General features: G+C 38.8%; 2 protein-coding genes across 3 annotated transcripts in view; one reads left to right on the top strand and one right to left on the bottom strand.

Annotated features, from left to right (window-relative positions):
* Positions 1 to 4918: 4918 nt before the first annotated feature.
* LOC126388390 (uncharacterized) lies at positions 4919 to 14528 on the bottom strand. Of its 2 annotated transcripts, none has more exons than XM_050041517.1 (5): positions 14404 to 14528; positions 13860 to 14068; positions 11703 to 12912; positions 6112 to 6221; positions 4919 to 5734 (listed from the first exon to the last, which is right to left on the bottom strand). In XM_050041517.1, exons 3-5 carry the CDS (start codon positions 12205 to 12207, stop codon positions 5426 to 5428), a joined length of 924 nt encoding a protein of 307 aa, XP_049897474.1. In that variant the 5' UTR covers positions 12208 to 12912; positions 13860 to 14068; positions 14404 to 14528; the 3' UTR covers positions 4919 to 5425. The 2 variants fall into 2 exon arrangements, with proteins under 2 accessions (XP_049897474.1, XP_049897482.1); XM_050041525.1 differs by having other exon boundaries at positions 12752 to 12912; positions 14404 to 14517.
* The window catches only part of c1qtnf4 (C1q and TNF related 4), a 28948-nt gene continuing 21996 nt past the window's right edge, over positions 12018 to 18969 (top strand). The window contains exon 1 of the mRNA XM_050041326.1: positions 12018 to 12150. The gene's annotated coding sequence lies outside the window, so the exon portion shown is untranslated. The remainder of the gene's footprint in view (positions 12151 to 18969) is intronic.

Genomic DNA, 18969 nt, shown 5'->3' on the forward strand with positions numbered 1-18969 from the left:
TGCCAGTTTTGTAGTCTTTTTATTATGTTTGGCTATGCTGAAAAAAAAAGTGTGCTCAGATTCATAAAGGGAGATTATAATATCTGCAGCGAGCTGGTTGTGCAGCATCTTTTGCTCTTGCAGAATGGATTCCTCCCCCATACTGCAGCGGGATGAGCAATAACACAAAAACGATCAGTTGTGCCTCAGTGGCTTAAGTACAATTAACCGCTATAATTGGTTTCCAGTTAAGGAGGTCAGTTTAGTATAAACATAAAAGAACATTTAGTTCGAAGAGTAAATAACTTCAAGGCCTTGGTAGTGATGCACTACAACTATGAAAATAATGTAGATGTATTGCACAATAAAGACAAAAATGTGCAACATTTAAACAACTACATCTCATATCATCACATTGGCTGGAATGCCTTAACATTCACTGATGATGCACTCAAATCAAACATGGTACTTAATTCATCCCAGTAACCAGTGGAGGAGAGTAGCTGAGTACATTTACTCAGGTACTGTACATTTTTAGATACATTTTTAAATTTTTCCATGTTATGCAAATTTTTACTTCTCCACACATCTCTGAGGGAAATGTTGCACTTTTCACTATACTTTCACTTTTACTTTAAAAAAATTACTTTGCAGATTCAGATTATGGATTCAATTTTTTTATATATAGTTTTGAAGTTTATTACTTCTTCTTTGTGCTTAGGCACAAAGATAGAAAATACAGTCGAAGCTTACACACATTATTGCTAGAGCAATAATGCAGTTATTGTTCTAGCTTTTGTGTCAGTTAACTGACACAAAAGCTAGAGCAATAATGTAGTGTGTATGCTTTGACTGTATTTGACTGTAAGAGGCAGACTGATGACACCGAGGTATTTCCACATCCAGGATTGAAGACAAACTTAATATCACCTTGTCCCTAAAACATCTGACTGGGGGGGCAATGCTACAACAGATGCATGAGTGATCCTGCGTCACCACAGCCATGCCAACACAAATGTGAAAGGGAGTGATCAATTTTTTTATAATCAGCATAGTGTAATATACACCCTATGCAACCGTTCTATCTGTAAAATTTTGTATCGAGCACATTTGGATACTTGTTGTGTCTGTTAGGACAGACTACTCCGTAGTCCCTCTCCCACTGATGTTTGATGGAACCTAGACTGTCTGAAGCGGCGAGGCACAATAACCCATACAACGCCTAAAATACTCTCCTTCCTAAGGCAATCAGACTCAATTCATTATCAAGTTCTCTACTGAGCCCCATGGACATATCCTTTGAGATGAGTGACCTTATGATTGATTTTGACTGTAGATATGGGAAAAATTCAACATCTGTTAAATTATACAACTTTTTCAACTCGTTAAAGGGTACCATATCCCCATCCTTCACAATCTGCCCCATTCATTTATACCACAACACTGCCATATATTGTTTGTCAGTGGTCTGCCACCAGCACTTAGACAGGGGTTATTCCAATATAGGGCATGATGGCAGAGATACCCCTTCAAAGGCTAAATGTTTTTGTACAAATTTAACTACCTAACAGGAAAATCATATAAAGGATTATCAATTTTCAGGGTGATTTCAGGGTGAAAGTATAACGCTGATGAAGAGACAGACTTATCATATTCAGATAAAATCTTCTCTTTGATCCATTTCCAACTGCCAACTTCACTCTTGCATGAGTAGGCTCATGAATTCAAACTGTAATCAACAAAAAACATATTATCATAGTTTAGCCCACACAGCAGCACATGAACAGAATACTTACTCCATCAGTGTGTTATAAGCGAGTCACTTGGACACCAGAGACTACAGCTCATGTCCCACCTCCTACCAACAAACACCACTTGTTTCTTGTTACCATAAAGTGATTTTTTCCTGTGATTTTTTTCGGTCCACTTGACATGCTGCTGTATTGTGCTATGGCCTATTCAAGTGCTGATTGAATTGAAAATGCTGATTATTCAATTTGCTATTTACGTGATAACGCCTGAACGCAACACAGGCTCCGTTCCAGTTGAGTGTGTGTACAACGGCATGTTTGACTGTGTCTAACAGCAGTCTTTTGATGGTCATTTACACACGGTCTATGACAATAACTATGTCAGGTAACCAATGTTGAGAACTTACTTTAAAAAAGTAATTAGTTATAGTTACTAGTTACTTACCCCAAAAAGTAACTCAGTTAGTAACTGAGTGTGTGCAAAGATGTTTTACACCACAACAAAATGTATGTACAAATCTAGGTATCATTATGATTCTGTATTTTTATTACTGTCATTATTTTTTCTGTTTTTTTGTGCTATGAGTCATGCTGGGTGGTGTCTTGTGATCACATGATCACTGAGACTCTTTAAATAGACACACCTGTACTCTATCACTTTTACCCTGAAGAAGACTATGTAAGTCGAAACGCGTTGGTCATCCCTGTCGATTAAAGGATTTTTACTACATTTCAATCAGAGTGCCTCAGACTGCCATTTTGGCTTCAGCCAGCTCCTTTATCGATCAATTTCCTGTCTTGAAGAGAACCTGATTTTTCAACAAAATTTTTTAACAATCTTTACATTTTTATATTTTGGCACACTTCGGTGAGTTGCTCCGTTCTACCACTTTCACTGTTGCAGACACGTCTCAGGGCTCTATACAGTTTTTTGGAGGATGTCAAACACCTTTTTCTTCACCAACGAACAAGGGAATGACATTATTGTCAAAGACTCCTTATTCAACAGGGATCCACCACACACTATTGAGGCACAGGCTTCCTACAATGATTTGAAAAGACTAATGGAAAAAGACAAGAAATTAGAACTGCACACAATCACACTTTCCGACTACTGGAGAGAGAACATGATCCCTAGAGGTCTCAGAATCACTAAATTCTCCTCCTTTGGAAAAGACAATCCTGATTTTAAAAAGAAATGGGAGGCTATACTCAACAAGTGCTCTTTAGATTTAATATTGCTTTTAATTGAAGAAGCGAAAAAAGAGAGGATGGAGCTATGTCATCACATTGAGGAAGTCAAACAGAAGCTCTCGTCTGCGCGTGCGTCCTCAACAGCTGAGAGCAGTGAACTGATTGAATCAACAGAGAGGAAAATCCGTGAGAATATTGACAAGCTCCACAAAGCCCTGGCACAAACTAAAATTGAAAAGTTTAAACGTGACAAGCAGGACTACACAGAGGGAACGGTTTATTCCTGGTTGCGCACATCAAACAGAAACAGGCGAACCCACTCTGTGTCATTCAGCCTGCCGAGCAGCATCACTGCTAGCGAGGACGAGACGGAGACATCACATCCATCCACCTCCAGCCAGTCTTTTTTGAACAACAACAGGGACACTTCCCACAACAGAAGAAGAACAGAAAGACGAGGCGAGGCAGACCAAGGAGGAAGAGCAGCACGAGGAGCCTGGTATCACAATAAACAAGCTAACCCGACAGCCACATTACCTGTTGATGGTGCTAACCATGGGCCCTAATAGCCCCTTCAGACCCAGATCCACTTCTTTGTGTATACATACCGGAAGTCCATACTGGAAGTTATATACATACTGGAAGTTCATACCGGAAGTCAGTTTTTTGTTTTGTGGAATAACATTTATATGGAGCTACATTAGGGTCAAAAGTTTTGTACTTGAAAAAATAAAATTTGAAACTGAAAATTCATGTATTGATCTTGAATTCTGAAAAATACAACAATGTATTCAAAATAAAAATAAGTGTATGAAACTTTTTTCAGGTTAAATATAATTTTGATTCACTTTGGTAATTCTTTTGAATGAATAATTTATTTTCACTTTTCACTTCCATATGTATTTTAACATTTGAGGTCTTATTTTTTTCAGTTGCATGTTTTATCTTTTCAGATTCAGATCTTATTTTTTCACTTTCAAATCTTTTTTTCACTTTCAGATCTTTTTTTTTTGAGTTTCAAATCTGTGTTTTGACAATGCCTTCAGGGAACGTAGGAACTAAAAAAACACTTATATACACCATATTCATGTAACTGGCAGTGTAAAAATTGATGCCAGTGACAAACTTCCATTTAGAAATCTGTTTTAGACAGTACTGAACACCAATTGCTGTATAAGAGCGATAAATTATGCCAGATTTTGCAGTTCAACAGCCACATTTTAAGGGCTGATATGTCCAATTTCCAAAAAAGATAAAAGATGCAATTAACATGCAATTAATTTTTAACAAAGATTAAATAAGGTAAGCATCTTCATTTATTGGGCTACAGTTGCAACATGCAGATTACTATCAGGTCATTCAAAACAACTGAAAACCATGGACACAACAAATGTCATACTTACTCTTACATCAGTATGGTTAATTATAACTATTTAAAGCCACTACAAGGAACTTTTACACTGCAAAAACAGCCCTACTAGAAATAAGCCAAATATTCTTACATTTGGCCAAATTATCTTGTTTTGAGCAAAGAAATCTGTCAATGGGGTAAGCAAATTTTGCTAAGCTAGAATTCTTAAAACTAGCCCATAAGTCTAGCTCCTTTAAGACAATAATGTGTCTTGAAACTAGAAAAACAGTCCAAAATTTAGACAAGTTTGCTTCTTACAAGCAAGGAAACAATATTATTTAAGAAATGTAAACTTAAAATAAGTGATCTGATTTCTTGATTTAACAGATTTTAAGATTTTTTTGCTTAATTTAAGAATTTACACCTTAATTAAGGTTTTCAGTTAGTTAAAAAAAAGCTTACAATGTGACAGATTTTCTTAAAACAAAATATTTTCTTTCTTGTTGCAGCTGGCTTTAAGAATTTATACCTGAACTCCAAGAATAATTAGCAAAAAAAAAAGCTTAGAATAAGACACAACTTCTAAAATAATCATACAAAAAACAAGCAACTTTGTCTTATATTAAAGCACCAGAAGCATTCCTGCTGTTTTGCTTTTTTATTAGAGCAATGAGAACAGCAGAAATAGGCAAAACTCCAATCTATTCCAAAGGCATAATTTTTAACATCTTGGCTGCCACTCTCAGAAAGTGCATGTTTGTGTTATTGTAATACAGTACTGTATAACATTGCCACTGCTAAAAAGGGCATATTTCAGTTATTTTAACAGAGTACTAAACACCGCCAAACTCTCAGAAAGTGCATGTTTGTGCTATTGTAACAGAGTACTGTATAACATTGCCACTGCACATTTCAGTTATTTTAACAGAGTACTACATAACATTGCCAAAAAGGGAATATTGCAGTTATTGAACAGTGTAATAATAGTACAACATCCAATGTCCAGCTGCATGCAAAATCAACAACATTCATGTTGCTGGTTCACACAGTTGCCCAGAAAAACAAGAACAAACAGATGCATTAACATTTGACAACCATTTTCTTCATAAGAGACCAGAAGAAAACAACAGATGGACCCCGAGAGGAAGACTCACCCAATGAATGACTTCCACTCAGCAAGGGCTTTTTTATACGAGGGGGCTAAATCTTGGTCATGGATGGAATCTTGGAGAATTTCAGTTTGCAACACAGATAGCAGTGTGGAAATACACTTGGGGTAGGTGAGGTGGAAGGCATAATAATATGCCATGATATAGAGCAGTCCCTCACAAAGGTCCTCCCTGTCAAATGTGGTCACTGGTGTGCTTCCCACAGCAATCATGCAGTTGTCTTCAGAGAGGAGCACAAATGGACAAGACAGAGGCCGCTGGCGCAGGAGACAATATGGGTCTTCAGAAGTCTACAAGACAAAAGACAGTGAAGAACATTAGAAAAAGACTGAAAAAATGTATTTAATTAAAATTTAAAAAAAAAAAAAAAAAAAAACTTCCTAGAGCATCAAATAGTCAGATGAAAATTATCAAGATCCTAGATTCATGAATCCATCTAAATGAAATGAAAGTAACTGTTAAGTGCAAATTCGATATGCATCACAACAAGTTCCAATCAGCGACAGACAACACATTTGTGAAAATGAGCTCAAAAGATGCAATGTTTAAAATTGTGGATATTATGCAACATCTTGAGGTCAGATTCTAGACTGACAGACTGACATTCTAACCTTTCCACTTCATGATGTATAACTACAACATATAGCATAAAATACTGCAACCTTACCGTAAGGACATGGAATAGAGCCTCTCTGCTGGCGCCCAGCTTCTTAGGAGGTGCGGTGCTGGATGGGAAGAGCAGTGGTAGAACTCTGAACACAGCTGTGGCATGCTCCACTGGTTAGACAGAAAATGAACAGACAAGGTGTCACCATAAATAACTGTTTCTAATGTAATCTGAAAACTACACTGAACAAAAATATAAACGCAACACTTTTGTTTTTGCTCCCATTTTTCATGAGCTGAACTCAAAGATCTAAAACATTTTCTATATACACAAAAGACCATTTCTCACAAATATTTTTCACAAATCTGTCTAAATCTGTGTTAGTGAGCACTTCTCCTTTGCCGAGATAATCCATCCTACCTCACAGGTGTGGCATATCAGGATGCTGATTAGACAGCTATTCAAGGGCTCTGCCCTCGGCCACAGCGCGCAGCACATTGGATTATACCATCTCTCTGGGAAGGCGGGGGGGGGAGACAGGACGGGTGGTAAACTTTGCACTTCCCCATAACACATTTAAATACTTAAGACTGATAAATAAAACATAAATAATATTTATCTACGTGTATGTATTTCGTAGTAAATTATTATTCATGTATGCTGTTATAAGGCATATAATTATGAGAAGATGGACTAAACCATGTCATTTGAGGTTCATGGGAAAAGCGGGGCGCATGGGAAAAATGCCAAGGCTCGAAAAACGGAAAAAATGATTTGGCGCTGTGTTATCTGCCTTGTTTTTGTGGGTCTGACCCTCAAATCTTTGCTCAGTCATATTAATTCTGCACACAGCCGTAGTCCAGATTTTCGTGTCGTCTGTGGAATCGACGGCTGTGTCAAAGAGTATCGAGTTTACAACTCACTTTGGTATCACATTCGAAGAAGCCACTCTGAACACCTTGACAATGGAAGCAGCAGCAAATCGTGGGGAGCGAGGACATCATCATCAAGAGGGTAAGGCTGCAACTAATGATTATTTTTTTATGAGTTGGTTTAATAACCTCACCATTAAAAATAGGAGAAAAAAGTAATAATAAATAAGTGAAAAATACATACATTGAATTGTACGGAGACCGGGATGTCACCTCCCAGTCTCCGTACAATTGTTGTAGATGACCTGAAAAAATATGTATGGTGGTGGATAAACCATATTTTAGCCACCTAAAAAGACGCAAACTTATAAAATTGATGTCAATTTAATTGTAACGCCATATTAAGAATTTGTTTACTGATTTAACTTGCTGTCAGGCAGCCTTTTTCCATGAGGAATCTTAAGTTATATCGCTAGTTAATTCATTCGCTCCCGCGCACCAGAATCCATTGACAAAAACAGCAATTTTACCTCACAGCACACGGAAGGTGCTGGTCTACCACTGCCTCAATCAGTAAGTTTAATTGTGTTATTTTGTGACTTCGGGGTTAGTTTGGATTTACCAAAGTCACACAAACGAACAGATTGAGGCAGCAGTAGACCAGCAACTCCTGTGTTCTGCAAGGTTTTTGTCAAGGATGTTGCATTGTGTTAAGTTATTTTTTTAATTTTGCAAATGTTGGTCTAACAAGAACAATAATCAAAAAGATGTTTGCCATTATTACTTGAAAATAAAATTTTTATCATTATATAATCCTTATTGCAATTCTACAAGAAGGGAACCCATGCCAGCTGCAGACAGACACACCAGCAACCTGTGGGCATACAGGCCAGCTGCTTTAATGATGGAGAACAGAGATCAACCACTGAATGATGCAGCAGTGGACATGAGAGTGCAGTCAGTGGGTGGTGCAATGATGGAGGATAACACAGTGCAACCCTGTCAAGAAGGTGTTGGTCCAGAACATTTTGGTGCTTTTGGTGATGTGTCACTGTACTCTGGCTTTGACGGTGGCCTTAATACGTCACCGAGGCACCCTTCGTTGCCCCAGATTAGTGATGATACTCCGAACGTCCCAGTGGCTTGCATAAATGAAGTTTCAGATTGCTCCACATCTTACCAATCTGAGGTAAGTCTACTAATAGCATTCTTCAACATACAGGAACATGCAATTATTTTAATTTACACTGACAGTCCTACATTTGTTATTTTATTTTATTTTATTTTCCAAGGATGACTCCTGCCATCATGATCTGGCCAGACAAGCAACTGCCATTATGTTGACTGCAAGAGAAAAACACCATCTTTCACAGGTTTGTCTTTGCATGCAAGATTGTTCTTATTATTTTGACATGTTTATTTGATTTCTTTAATCTAATCATAGAAATGATTTAATATTTGCATTATTTCATAAAGTGTTGCAGCCTTCATTGCTCTTTCTGAAAGTTTTTCCTTGGTGGGGAGCCTGCATGGACATAAGGGCAACATTTATTGCTCATATCCCTTGTTTTTTTTTTTTTTTTACTATTTGTACACCCTTGGTTTCTTAATTAGATTTTTAAATCCCCCACCCCGCCCAACATTCAGATGTTAAATAGGGTTCCTCACTTGTTTATTATTGACTTTATCATATTATTATTAATCCTAATAGAATGGTGGACCTAGTCTCTGGCCCTATAGGGACCACACTACACAATAATAATTTTTATTACTGTTATTAACTAACGCGATGTAATTTGTTGCCATTTCTGGTCTGTTTTTCAGAGTGGTGTGAATGATGTCTTGGCAGCAATGCAGCAGTACCAGGCTCTGCTGGTGACAAATCTGAAAAGTCAACTTCAAAAAGTCTTTCAGCAACATCAAGGAAGTGAACTTGAAAAGGAAGCTATGGCATTATTTGACCAAATCGAGGATCCATTTACTTCTGTTTCAACAACACACAGGCAGGACAGTGTGATCAAGGAGAAATTTAATTTTGTGGAGTCAGAAGAGGTTTCTGTAGGGTATAAAGCATGTATGGTGAAAAAAGGGAGAAAAAGAGTCCTTGCCACAGTGCCGAAATGTTTTCTCTATATACCACTTATCAGAAGTTTGGAACAGTTATTGTCTCATCCAAAAGTTCTGGCAATGATAGATGAGCCACAGAAATACAGTAGTGCGTATTTGTATGACATCAGAGATGGAGAACTCATGAAGTCACACCCTGTGTTTTCTGTCCGACCGTCTGCTTTACAGATAATCCTTTACTCTGATGAAATTGAAATTCCCATCCCATGCCTCCAAAAATAAGTTGCTAATGGTTTATTATACACTGGGAAACATTAATCCTAAATATCGATCAAAACTAGCTGCCATTCGCCTACTTGCCATTGCGAAGAAGAGTGAGCTCTCTGAATGTGGTGTTGATGGAATCTTAGCAAGGTTGCATGAGGAGTTAGTAAGGCTATATGACGGGGTTAAAATTAATACTGGGAATGGTGAACGTGAAATATTCGGAGCATTAGTTTCAATATGTGGAGACACCTTGGCTCAGCACGAACTTTGTGGATTTAAAGAGGGTGTTGGTTTTTCTTTTAGTAAATGCTGGCAGTGTGAATGTTCATTTGAGGACATGCAAATCTATTTTGATGAGGTTAACTTTGAGGGCAGGACAATAGAGAGACATGTCCGGCAGTGTAATGACATTGAGAAGGCCAGCACAGAGTATCTCAGAAACAGCTTAAAGACAACATATGGTATCAATAGAAGAAGCAAACTGATAGATTTCCCAGCCTTTAACTTGATAAAACAAACACCACAAGATGTGATGCATATAATTCTTGAAGGGATTGCTCCATTAGAAATAAAGTGTGTGATGAAACAGTTAATTCTTTTGGGACAACTAGACTTGGATGTCTTCAACACTGCATTAACTGGATTCCCCTACTCTCCACTTGATATTAGAGATAACCCAAGCCCTGTATCTTACAGTACATTAGCTTCCAGTGATAAGTAGTAGTCCAATAATAAGTTAAAGCAGTCCTCAGGGCAAATGATTGTTCTACTAAAGATTCTGCCATTTCTGATTGATATAGTTAAAGGTACAGAGTACTATGCAATAATTCTTGAACTTATAGAGATTGTTCAAATTTTGTTTGCTCCTGTTATTGGTCTACAAACACTTAACAAGTTGAAAACACTTATCGAAACAGCACTTAAAGCATGTGAAGAAGGTTTTCCCAGATAACAATATAACACCAAAACAACATTATTTGATTCATACTCCATCCCAGATTAGACTACTGGGACCAATGGTCCGTCACATGTGCATGAGATTTGAATCAAAACACTGCTTTTTCAAACAATGGGCCTCAAAATTAAATTTTAAAAATGTCAACAAATGCCAACATCGGAACTAAGCAACATGCCTTACTTAAAAGAAAAAATGAGGGCCTTCCTTGGAAATGATGAAGTTAACCATGCAGTATCTGCTAAATGGATAAATCTAAATGGCAATAAATACATGTGGGAGAAGTCATTAATTCTAAGTGCTGTCAATTCTAATGATTTACCTGAATTTGGACTTGTGAGAAATATCTATGTAATAAATTCATCGCTCTGTTGTTTTGAATTTCAGCAGCACAATACTATTTGCTATGACAGAGATTACATGGCATATAAAATAGAGATTCCAAACACGGCACAAGCAACAGAACTGATATCTGCTGATAACCTTGTAGATTTCACTCCATGTTACAGTTTTATTCACAAGGATATGACATATGTCACTACGAAATATTACCTGGGTGATGTGATTGGACAACACAAAGCCTCACTTGATGCATTATAAAAGGTACACTGTTTCAGTGTGGTGCCTTCAGATGGACAGTCTATGTGATTGAAATGTTGTTGTTTTTTGACTGATGTGCATCATGGACACTTTTGCATTATAACTTTTGTTTTGTTCAACAGAACCATTCACATTTTGTTGTATGGGTGTGATCATTGCATGGTATTGACAGTGAATAAAACAGATGAATTCAATTATAATTTGTGTCATTTCATTTATTTCTTAAATTGAGAAGTTGTGCAATTGGTCTTATTCTTAAAATAAGTAAAACAATCTTTTTTTGTGCAATTGGTCTTATTCTTAAAATAAGTAAAACAATCTTTTTCCTCTGCTCGGATTTCATGCAAACCATTGTTGTAGCTTGTTACTGGCAATTCTACCTTAATATTAGTTGTAATATCTTATTAAGAAAAAGTTAGATATATTTTCTTAAAATTAGATTCTTTTTCTAATGCAAAACTTGCTTGGCAAGATTAGTTTTCTTTTTAGGCAAAAAATAGGAACGATTTCCCAGAAACAAGTTTTTTTTTTTTACTTTCTTAAAAATCCTTTTTTGCAGTGTAACTGGATATGCAAAAGTCTCTCGTTTCTGCTGATGTCTGTGCGTGACCTACAACAGCAAATGAGACCATCAGTGTGAAGATAAGCTATTTCTATATAGGCCTAGTGTATATCCATACCTTTAGGAAAATGTGTCAGGGTCCGCCGCAGGTCGCTTCCAGACGAAGCGATTTACGGCACTCAGACGGCACACTTCATCTTACCTAGCTGCTTACATTTATAGTGACTCTTATAAATAGTCGCTATTCCTCCTCCTCGACCTGACGTCTGCGGGGAGTTAAATTAGCGGCAATCATCGGGTAAAAGTTCTGTGAAAGCACTGGACTCACCAACAGTCAGCCACGTCTCAGTCACACAGAGAAAATCCAATCCTCGGGAAGTCAGGAAATCCTTCAGGATAAACGTTTTGTTCGCTAGCGATCTAGCATTTACCAGCCCAATCCTGGCAGGAGCCGGCGGGTCCACGGCGTTAGCTGTCCGGGGAGCCACACACAGAGGCCGCAGGTTGCGCAGATTCACCCCGCGCCAGCGGGGACGAGGAGAGCAGGGGCCGCGGGGCTGGAACACCTCATCCGGGCCGACGACAGGTACCAGCCAGGCGTCGACAGGGTCCAGCGAGTGCCGAGAAATAAAGAGGCGAGGCACCGCTCCATACTCAGTCCAAGAAGCTGTGGAAGTGCTCACCAAACAGGCTTTCATCCTTACCAGCCAACTGCTGCGTTTACCCCGGGGGCGGTGGCGCTTACGCCGGAGAGGTGGAGCTGGGGCACGGCAGAGGTGAGCTGGGATCCCCGATAGGAGCGGGGGCAAAGTTTTCCTGTCTTGTTGTTTCATTCATCCCCAAAACAAACATACGCGCGAGCCAGGTAGGCGTCTTTACGACAATATGCGCTAGAGCTCATGGGAAATTTAGGCTTCATTCCGGCAAAACACTACCGCTTTTGTCCACAGGGTCGCCAAAATCAACTCAAAATAAAAGTTCCTTGTAGGGGCTTTAAACTATTAAATGAATGTAATAATTAGATTGTCATATTGTCAGATGTATTCTATTATTTCAGGAACACAGGTAAACACAATATTACACTATTGTACTGGCAACATAAAGAAGTAGACTTGGAGTTCTCTTTTTTGTGAACAAGTTTTTATTCCAGATATCCATATCAATCTCAGTAGAGTAGAGAAAAAATGGAAAAACAGTAAAATGATTTATTTGTTTGATCTAAAAAATGTAAGAAAATGGTATAAAATGTCAACCACTGTTTGCCAAATCCCAAGATGCAACCTAAAATGTCTTGTTTTGTCCCAAACAAACATCATTAAACAATACTGTTACATGTAGAAGTATATGATCTCAAACAGATACTTCTCATTAACATACCATGGAAATGAACTGTATTTTCCGTATGGTTTTTCAGGTGCCTCTGGATCGCGCTCTCATTTGTGGTTTTAAATTTGGGGCAGAGAGGACGCCCAAACACGGATGGTGAAAGGGTTGTGTGCCCCAGACTGGCTTCGTCACTCAATATAGAGGGGGTGCATCTGAAAAAAGGAGAAGTCAATCAACATTGATAGCTGGAAAACATACAAACCATATTTTACCAATCTAAAGGACTCATGGTGGAGGAGGCACTACAGCTATTTATGTATCCACATGTGTATGTGTATTAAGTGCTCTGGTGCATTACTAAAACATAATACAAATGTATATTTTTGCAGACACCCGGGGTTATGTATACGTTATTTATCTGACCCGGTTAACCCTCGAGGGTCGCTCATGTCGTATACCACATGATATGACTCTCGTTACTATTTTTAGAATATCTCTGGAAAAAAAGATGTATAGAACTTGACTGAGCAGTGCAGGGTTGAGGTTATACAAGCATTAATACACAAGGACACCAGGCAAACCAAAAATTGGAGAAAAAAAATGGCTTGTGTGCAGTGAGTGTGTGCACAGATGTTTTACACCACAACACACCAAAAAGCAGAGGAACACATATCAACCCCGCTGCAAACTACACATCTAAATTAACCAGTACATCAAGCGAGGGCAGTAATAGTCTCTGACCAACATTAACAGTCTTTACACACAGACACTGATGATAGGGAGCACAACAGACCTTGAGCAGCTAATGTTAAGTTAATACCAATCATGCCCTCGTTTTTACACAACAAATGTAGCTAAACCCACCATCCGGTGGCAGTAATTTGTGCATGCCAAGATTCCCCACATAGACGTCCCCCTAATGATCCGATGCATTACATAGAATTGCATCTTAGAAGAAGATAACGCACGTGTTAAAAGATAATGAAGATGACGGCGCGTGTAAACGCAGCGGCTTGGTACTCTATGCTAGTGCTAGCTACTAGCTAGTACTGCTAGTGCTAAGTACCGAACAGAATTTCGTTGTACAATGTACAATGACAATAAAGTTGTCTAATTCTAATAATTAAAAGACTCATTCCCTTAGCGTTCTTTCTCTTACCTGTGCGTATATTGTTCGCAATCTTCTCTTAGTCTTTGTCTTATCCGTCGTTGTTGTCTTCTTCTTCTTCTTCTTCTTCTTCGGCAAATAATACACAGACCAACTTCCGCTGTGACTTCCGGTATGGACTGTGGATATCCATTCCATCCCTTGTCCGCCATCTTGTCTGCAGCTGGGTCCCTCTCAATTGCCTGGACACCCCCCTAGAACTGTATGTAATGAAACTCAACACTGAATATGTTTAATGAATGAAACTGACACTTAATAGAATAAATCATTATTATAAAACATTGTACAATTATCTACACTAGTTAAAGAACCTCCATTAATCGCGCAATTTAAATGTGAAAAGTCTCATTGACTGACGTCAGCTGTGTGTATGCGGAGCAGAGGGGCGGAGGGAGTGGAGCTGTGGAAACATCCTGCAGTTCGACATACTATCATGAGTTTAAATAACTTATTAGACAGATAGAGAAAGGTGACGTTTACAGTGCAAGCTCCAGTAAGCAACACCACTTTCGAAGCCCAAAGAAACGCAACCTACCCCAAAGTCACGGACCTGACAACCCTGCTTGTGTGCCTGCCTCTGATTGGTTTATGATGAAATTTTACTTTCCCTAAGCCAATCATCATCACTAAAGGCCAAAACACACCGACGCCGTACGACGCGCATCAAAACAGCGGACTGGAGTATGCAATAGAAATCCGGTTGACGCCCCGCAGCGTCATATGACGCCACCGATGTGTTTTGGCCTTAAAGCGGTTGTCTCTCCCTCCCTTCCCCCTCACCTGCCCTTACCAAAGAAAAAAAACTTTAGAGCTCCACTGAGAAGGAGCATTTTATTGTGAGTAACGCCAATGGCGTTACAACGGGGGAGACAGTAACTTTTTTGAGTACTCGTTACTGAAAAAAGTAGTGCTGTTAGTAACACATTTTATTTATAACCTCGTTATTCCCATCACTGCAGGTAACAAACTGCATCGGGCTCGGGTTGGGTTCAGATTTAAAAATCAGAAAGTCTGTCGGGTACGAGCCAGGCTCGGTTATAATTGTCTCGGACTCAGGTCGGGTTCAGTCAGGAAAATGTGTCCCGAGCCTCGCTCTAGTGTGCTCACCTGTGAGTGCGGGCACGTGTCTGTGTGTGTGTGTGTGTGTGTACAGAGAGAAGAGAATTGTAAACGCGAAATGACATGTTGTCGTGTAAATAAGATAAAAAACATATGGCTATGCAGTGTTGGGCAAGCTACTTGGAAAGTGTAGTGAGCTAAGCTACTAGTTACTCTAATATTAAATGAAGCTTCACTACATCAAAGCTATCACCCTCAGAAATGTAGCAAGCTAAACTACAGCAAAATGAAAGTAACTAGTGCAACTACATCCAAGCTTTTTACTAAATTGAACCAACTTCGTGCCAAGTCAGTGTTATCTTACTGATCAATAAAACTGTCACTCAAACAGATAGGCAGGTAAAAAAGTTAAGTTCAATTGTTTATTGAACAGTGAGCTGCACTAACTCCCAGCACGACTCAAACCACAACAGCAAGAATGAAGACCTGCTTCTAACAGTCACAACATGGTCAAAAACGTACATGCGTGTATGTATGTGTATGTACACTGTAAAAACTCAAAATCTTACCAAGAATATTTATTTCTAGTCAAAACAAATTTCATTACAATTGAAATAAGACTCATCACCTAAAAAGTAACTTGTTTTTAGACAATTTTCCCTTGTTTCAGGAAGATTTTCACTTGAAATAAGTAGAAAAAAAATCTGTCAATGGAGCAAGTTTTTTTTCTTATTGCAAGCAAAAAAAACAACTTGCTCCATGGGCAGATTTTCATACTTATTTCAAGTGAAAATTTGCTTGAAACAAGTATTTTTTTAAGTGTAAAGAGATTTGTTCTGACTAGAAATGAGGCTAGTAAACACATTTTAGTAAACACATTTTATAGTGAGCAGCATACACATGTCCCCTACAAATCCCAACCGTGTTTACAAAGTTTGAATGAACGAGACGGACGCAAAGGAAACGGAGGCTGCGCATTGATCCTTTTGCCTCTGTCTGCAGGAACGAATATAAATCCCATTCATGATGGGGTCAAATGGATTATGTGCATTATTAACCACAAAACAAGCAAATACTTCATCTCAATGACATATAACACTCATTATGCTTCAGCTGAATCCTCTAAGCAAATGACCATGTTGAATTGAAATTAGTTTATCACGTTAAATGTCCGCAATTGTATGAAATTGCTCCAATGCGTTAAACCAAACTTTGTGCATAATCACACAGCCTGATATGCCCTGGCAAACACAGTGGGACTGCTGTACAGACCGTTGGTCTTTCTTACCCTAACCCTGGTTATTTTCTGAAAGCACAGAGCAAAGAAATGTCTTTTTTTTCCCCGGTCTGCTGTCAGCAGAGAGCGGCGGCTGCAGCGGAGATTTCAGCACCACGGACGGCGCGCGTAAAAAGACTTGACAAGTGTCTCCTTTTAAATGTGTTTGCTGCTAGCGAAATTATACATAATAAATGAAGACAGTGACATATTTTAATAAAAAACAATGAGTTGAACGTTCATTTCAAGCTTTCGTAGTACAACGAGTTTCAGAATTGTGCGAGTGCGGCCGGAGAGCGGGCGGCAGTGTTTGATGCAGGTAACTCGATATGGACTTGAAAATCAATTTCGGAGTGGGGGTGGTTCAGAACAGCGGGGTTTCAGTTCATGCGGAAGTGAGTCTGTGTGGTAGTGGTGACAGTTTAATTTCAGTCCATAACAGAAATCCCCGTCTCGTTTGAGCTTCAGAAATGATTTTGGAAATGTAGCTTGTGTGGACGCTACCGCGCTAAGTGATCAATAAAAGAGCTTAACTACTGAGAAGTTAATTGATTCAGAAAACAGCGACGCTACCACCAAGCTACTGAGAAATGTAGTTAAACTACAAACGTCCACTACTGTAAGGACGCTACTGCCCAACACTGTGGCTATGTTTGTTTGTTTAATAAAAGGACAAGGTATAGACCTGTTCTATAGGAAAGGTAACCTTAAATGACTTCTGTTGTGATCTGGCGCTATATAGAAAATGAATTTAACTTGACCTTCAAGTGGGGGTGGGGCACCACCCTAATATAACGGTAGGGGAAACACTGAGCTGCTCTCAGCGTCAGGTATTGCTGCTGATGTTTACACTGGAGTTAGTTGAAAGCCTGGTGCGTCTCATTCATAAAGGATGCCTTTGGCGTCTATGTCACACGCCGAGGGGCATAATAAAGCGTCATTATTTGCCGACCTGTTGATGACCTAAACTGTTCTGTTGGCTCAGGAGGTAGAGCAAGTCATCCTCTAATCGAAAGATCAGCGGTACGATCCCCGGCTCCTCTAGTCTGCATCCTGAAGTATCCTTGAGCAAGATACTGAACCCTGAGGTCCCGATGGCTGATTCATCAGTGTGAGAGTGTGTTAAAAACTGAGGAGCAGGAGGCATCTTGTATAGTAGCCTCAGCAAGAGTGTGTGTGTGAATGGGTGAATGTGACTCATAGCGTAGAAAAGCACTTTGAGTGGTTGGATGTCTAGAAAGGCGCTATACAAGTGCAGGTCCATTTACCATTTAATGAGAATGTGTTGGTTATACCAAGGCTGATACTAGTGGTTACCAAGGATATCAAATGAGCTTAAAATAGTGAGCAAAAACAAGAAAAGAAGAGTAAAAGCCTTTTGGGTAATAAAGAAAAAGTTGCTAAAATGTTTATGCAATTTCTAAGTCATTCAACTTGGTCACACGTATGATAATATTTAGTTTATGAAAATAATGTTGTACTTCCTGTCTCCACAGGTAGTTTGCCCAATCTACCATATTCCTCATTACTGTAAATGTTACAGTGATACTGTTTCGCTGCAGCCTGCTCCTTTTACTGTTCTGTCAGATCAGCCGACCAATTACCGAAAAGATGCTGATTTTTTGCTATCTAGTAAAAAAACTTATGCAAACAACATACCCATAGTTTAAAGCTCTTTAAAAAGCTAACTATCTCCTCTGAGATCTATTTCAGTTTACAGTAAATAGCTAGACTTCCTGTCATAATCAATACAATTGCTGGAGATTCTTAGATGAGGGGTGAAATGTCTTTTAGGCTAAAACAGAGGATCCAGCTGCTTTGCACTACCCACTTCATTACTTTTTAATGAGGAGACTAGGGAGCAATTGCAGCCAGGGGTGGGAGAAAAACATTGATTCTAAAGGTGCATCGTGATTCTCTCTTGAATGATTACATTTTAAGGCAGAGAGGAGAGGCCAATAATCAGACATTTTTTTATTTGACTTAAAAAGGTGCCAAAGGTCACCATACAGAGCATAAAATAACATACAGAGCAAGGCACATAAATTGGCAAACACATATTGAATTTGATGCCTAAAACATGTTTCAAAAAAGTTGTGATGGTGCATCAGAAGACTGGGAAAGTTGTGGAATGCTCAAAAAACACCTGAAACATTCCACAGGTAAACAGATTACTTAGTGCCAGGTGATAGGATCATGATTCCATCGAAAGGTTCAGATGTTCAGAATCAAGAATGGGGCAAGGTTCACCACTTTGTGGAGAACTGCATGAGCAAGTAATGCAACAGTTTAAGAACAATATTTCTCTCTATTTTTTTTCTATTTTCTCTTATTTATGGATTTCACCATCAATAATCTTCAATCTACAAACAATATCAAAAGATTCAGAGACTCTGGAGAAATCTCTGTACATAACCCACCAAGCATTTTTCGGTCTAAAAGACGTCTAATAGACGTCTAATGGTCCTTAGACGTCTGGGCTAAAATCGGTCTACCACTGGTCTAAAAATGAAAGTTTTTTAGCCGTCTAAGCTTAGACTAGCCGTCTAATAGACGTCTAAAAGACGACTACGTCTATACGCCTCATCTAATCTTAGACGTTTAAATAACCGCTAATATACGTCTATTTATAGACGTCTAAAGTTAGACGTTTGCCAGACGTTTATTTTTATACCAAATGTATACGCCTCGTCTAATCTTAGACGTTTAAATAACTGCTAATGAACGTCTATTTATAGACGTCTAAATTTAGACGTTTGCCAGACA

Source organism: Epinephelus moara, chromosome 1 (genome assembly GCF_006386435.1).
Source record: "Epinephelus moara isolate mb chromosome 1, YSFRI_EMoa_1.0, whole genome shotgun sequence".
NCBI lineage: Eukaryota > Metazoa > Chordata > Actinopteri > Perciformes > Serranidae > Epinephelus > Epinephelus moara.

What these genes read in the sequence shown, in the direction of transcription:
- LOC126388390 (XM_050041517.1), bottom strand. Translation starts at nt 12,207, where the DNA reads ATGAAACAACAAGACAGGAAAACTTTGCCCCCGCTCCTATCGGGGATC. An exon ending in TGAGACGTGGCTGACTGTTG is followed by an intron (nt 6,222 to 11,702) that starts GTGAGTCCAGTG and finishes CTGTCTAACCAG; the next exon opens with TGGAGCATGCCACAGCTGTG. An exon ending in CTCTATTCCATGTCCTTACG is followed by an intron (nt 5,735 to 6,111) that starts GTAAGGTTGCAG and finishes TTTGTCTTGTAG; the next exon opens with ACTTCTGAAGACCCATATTG.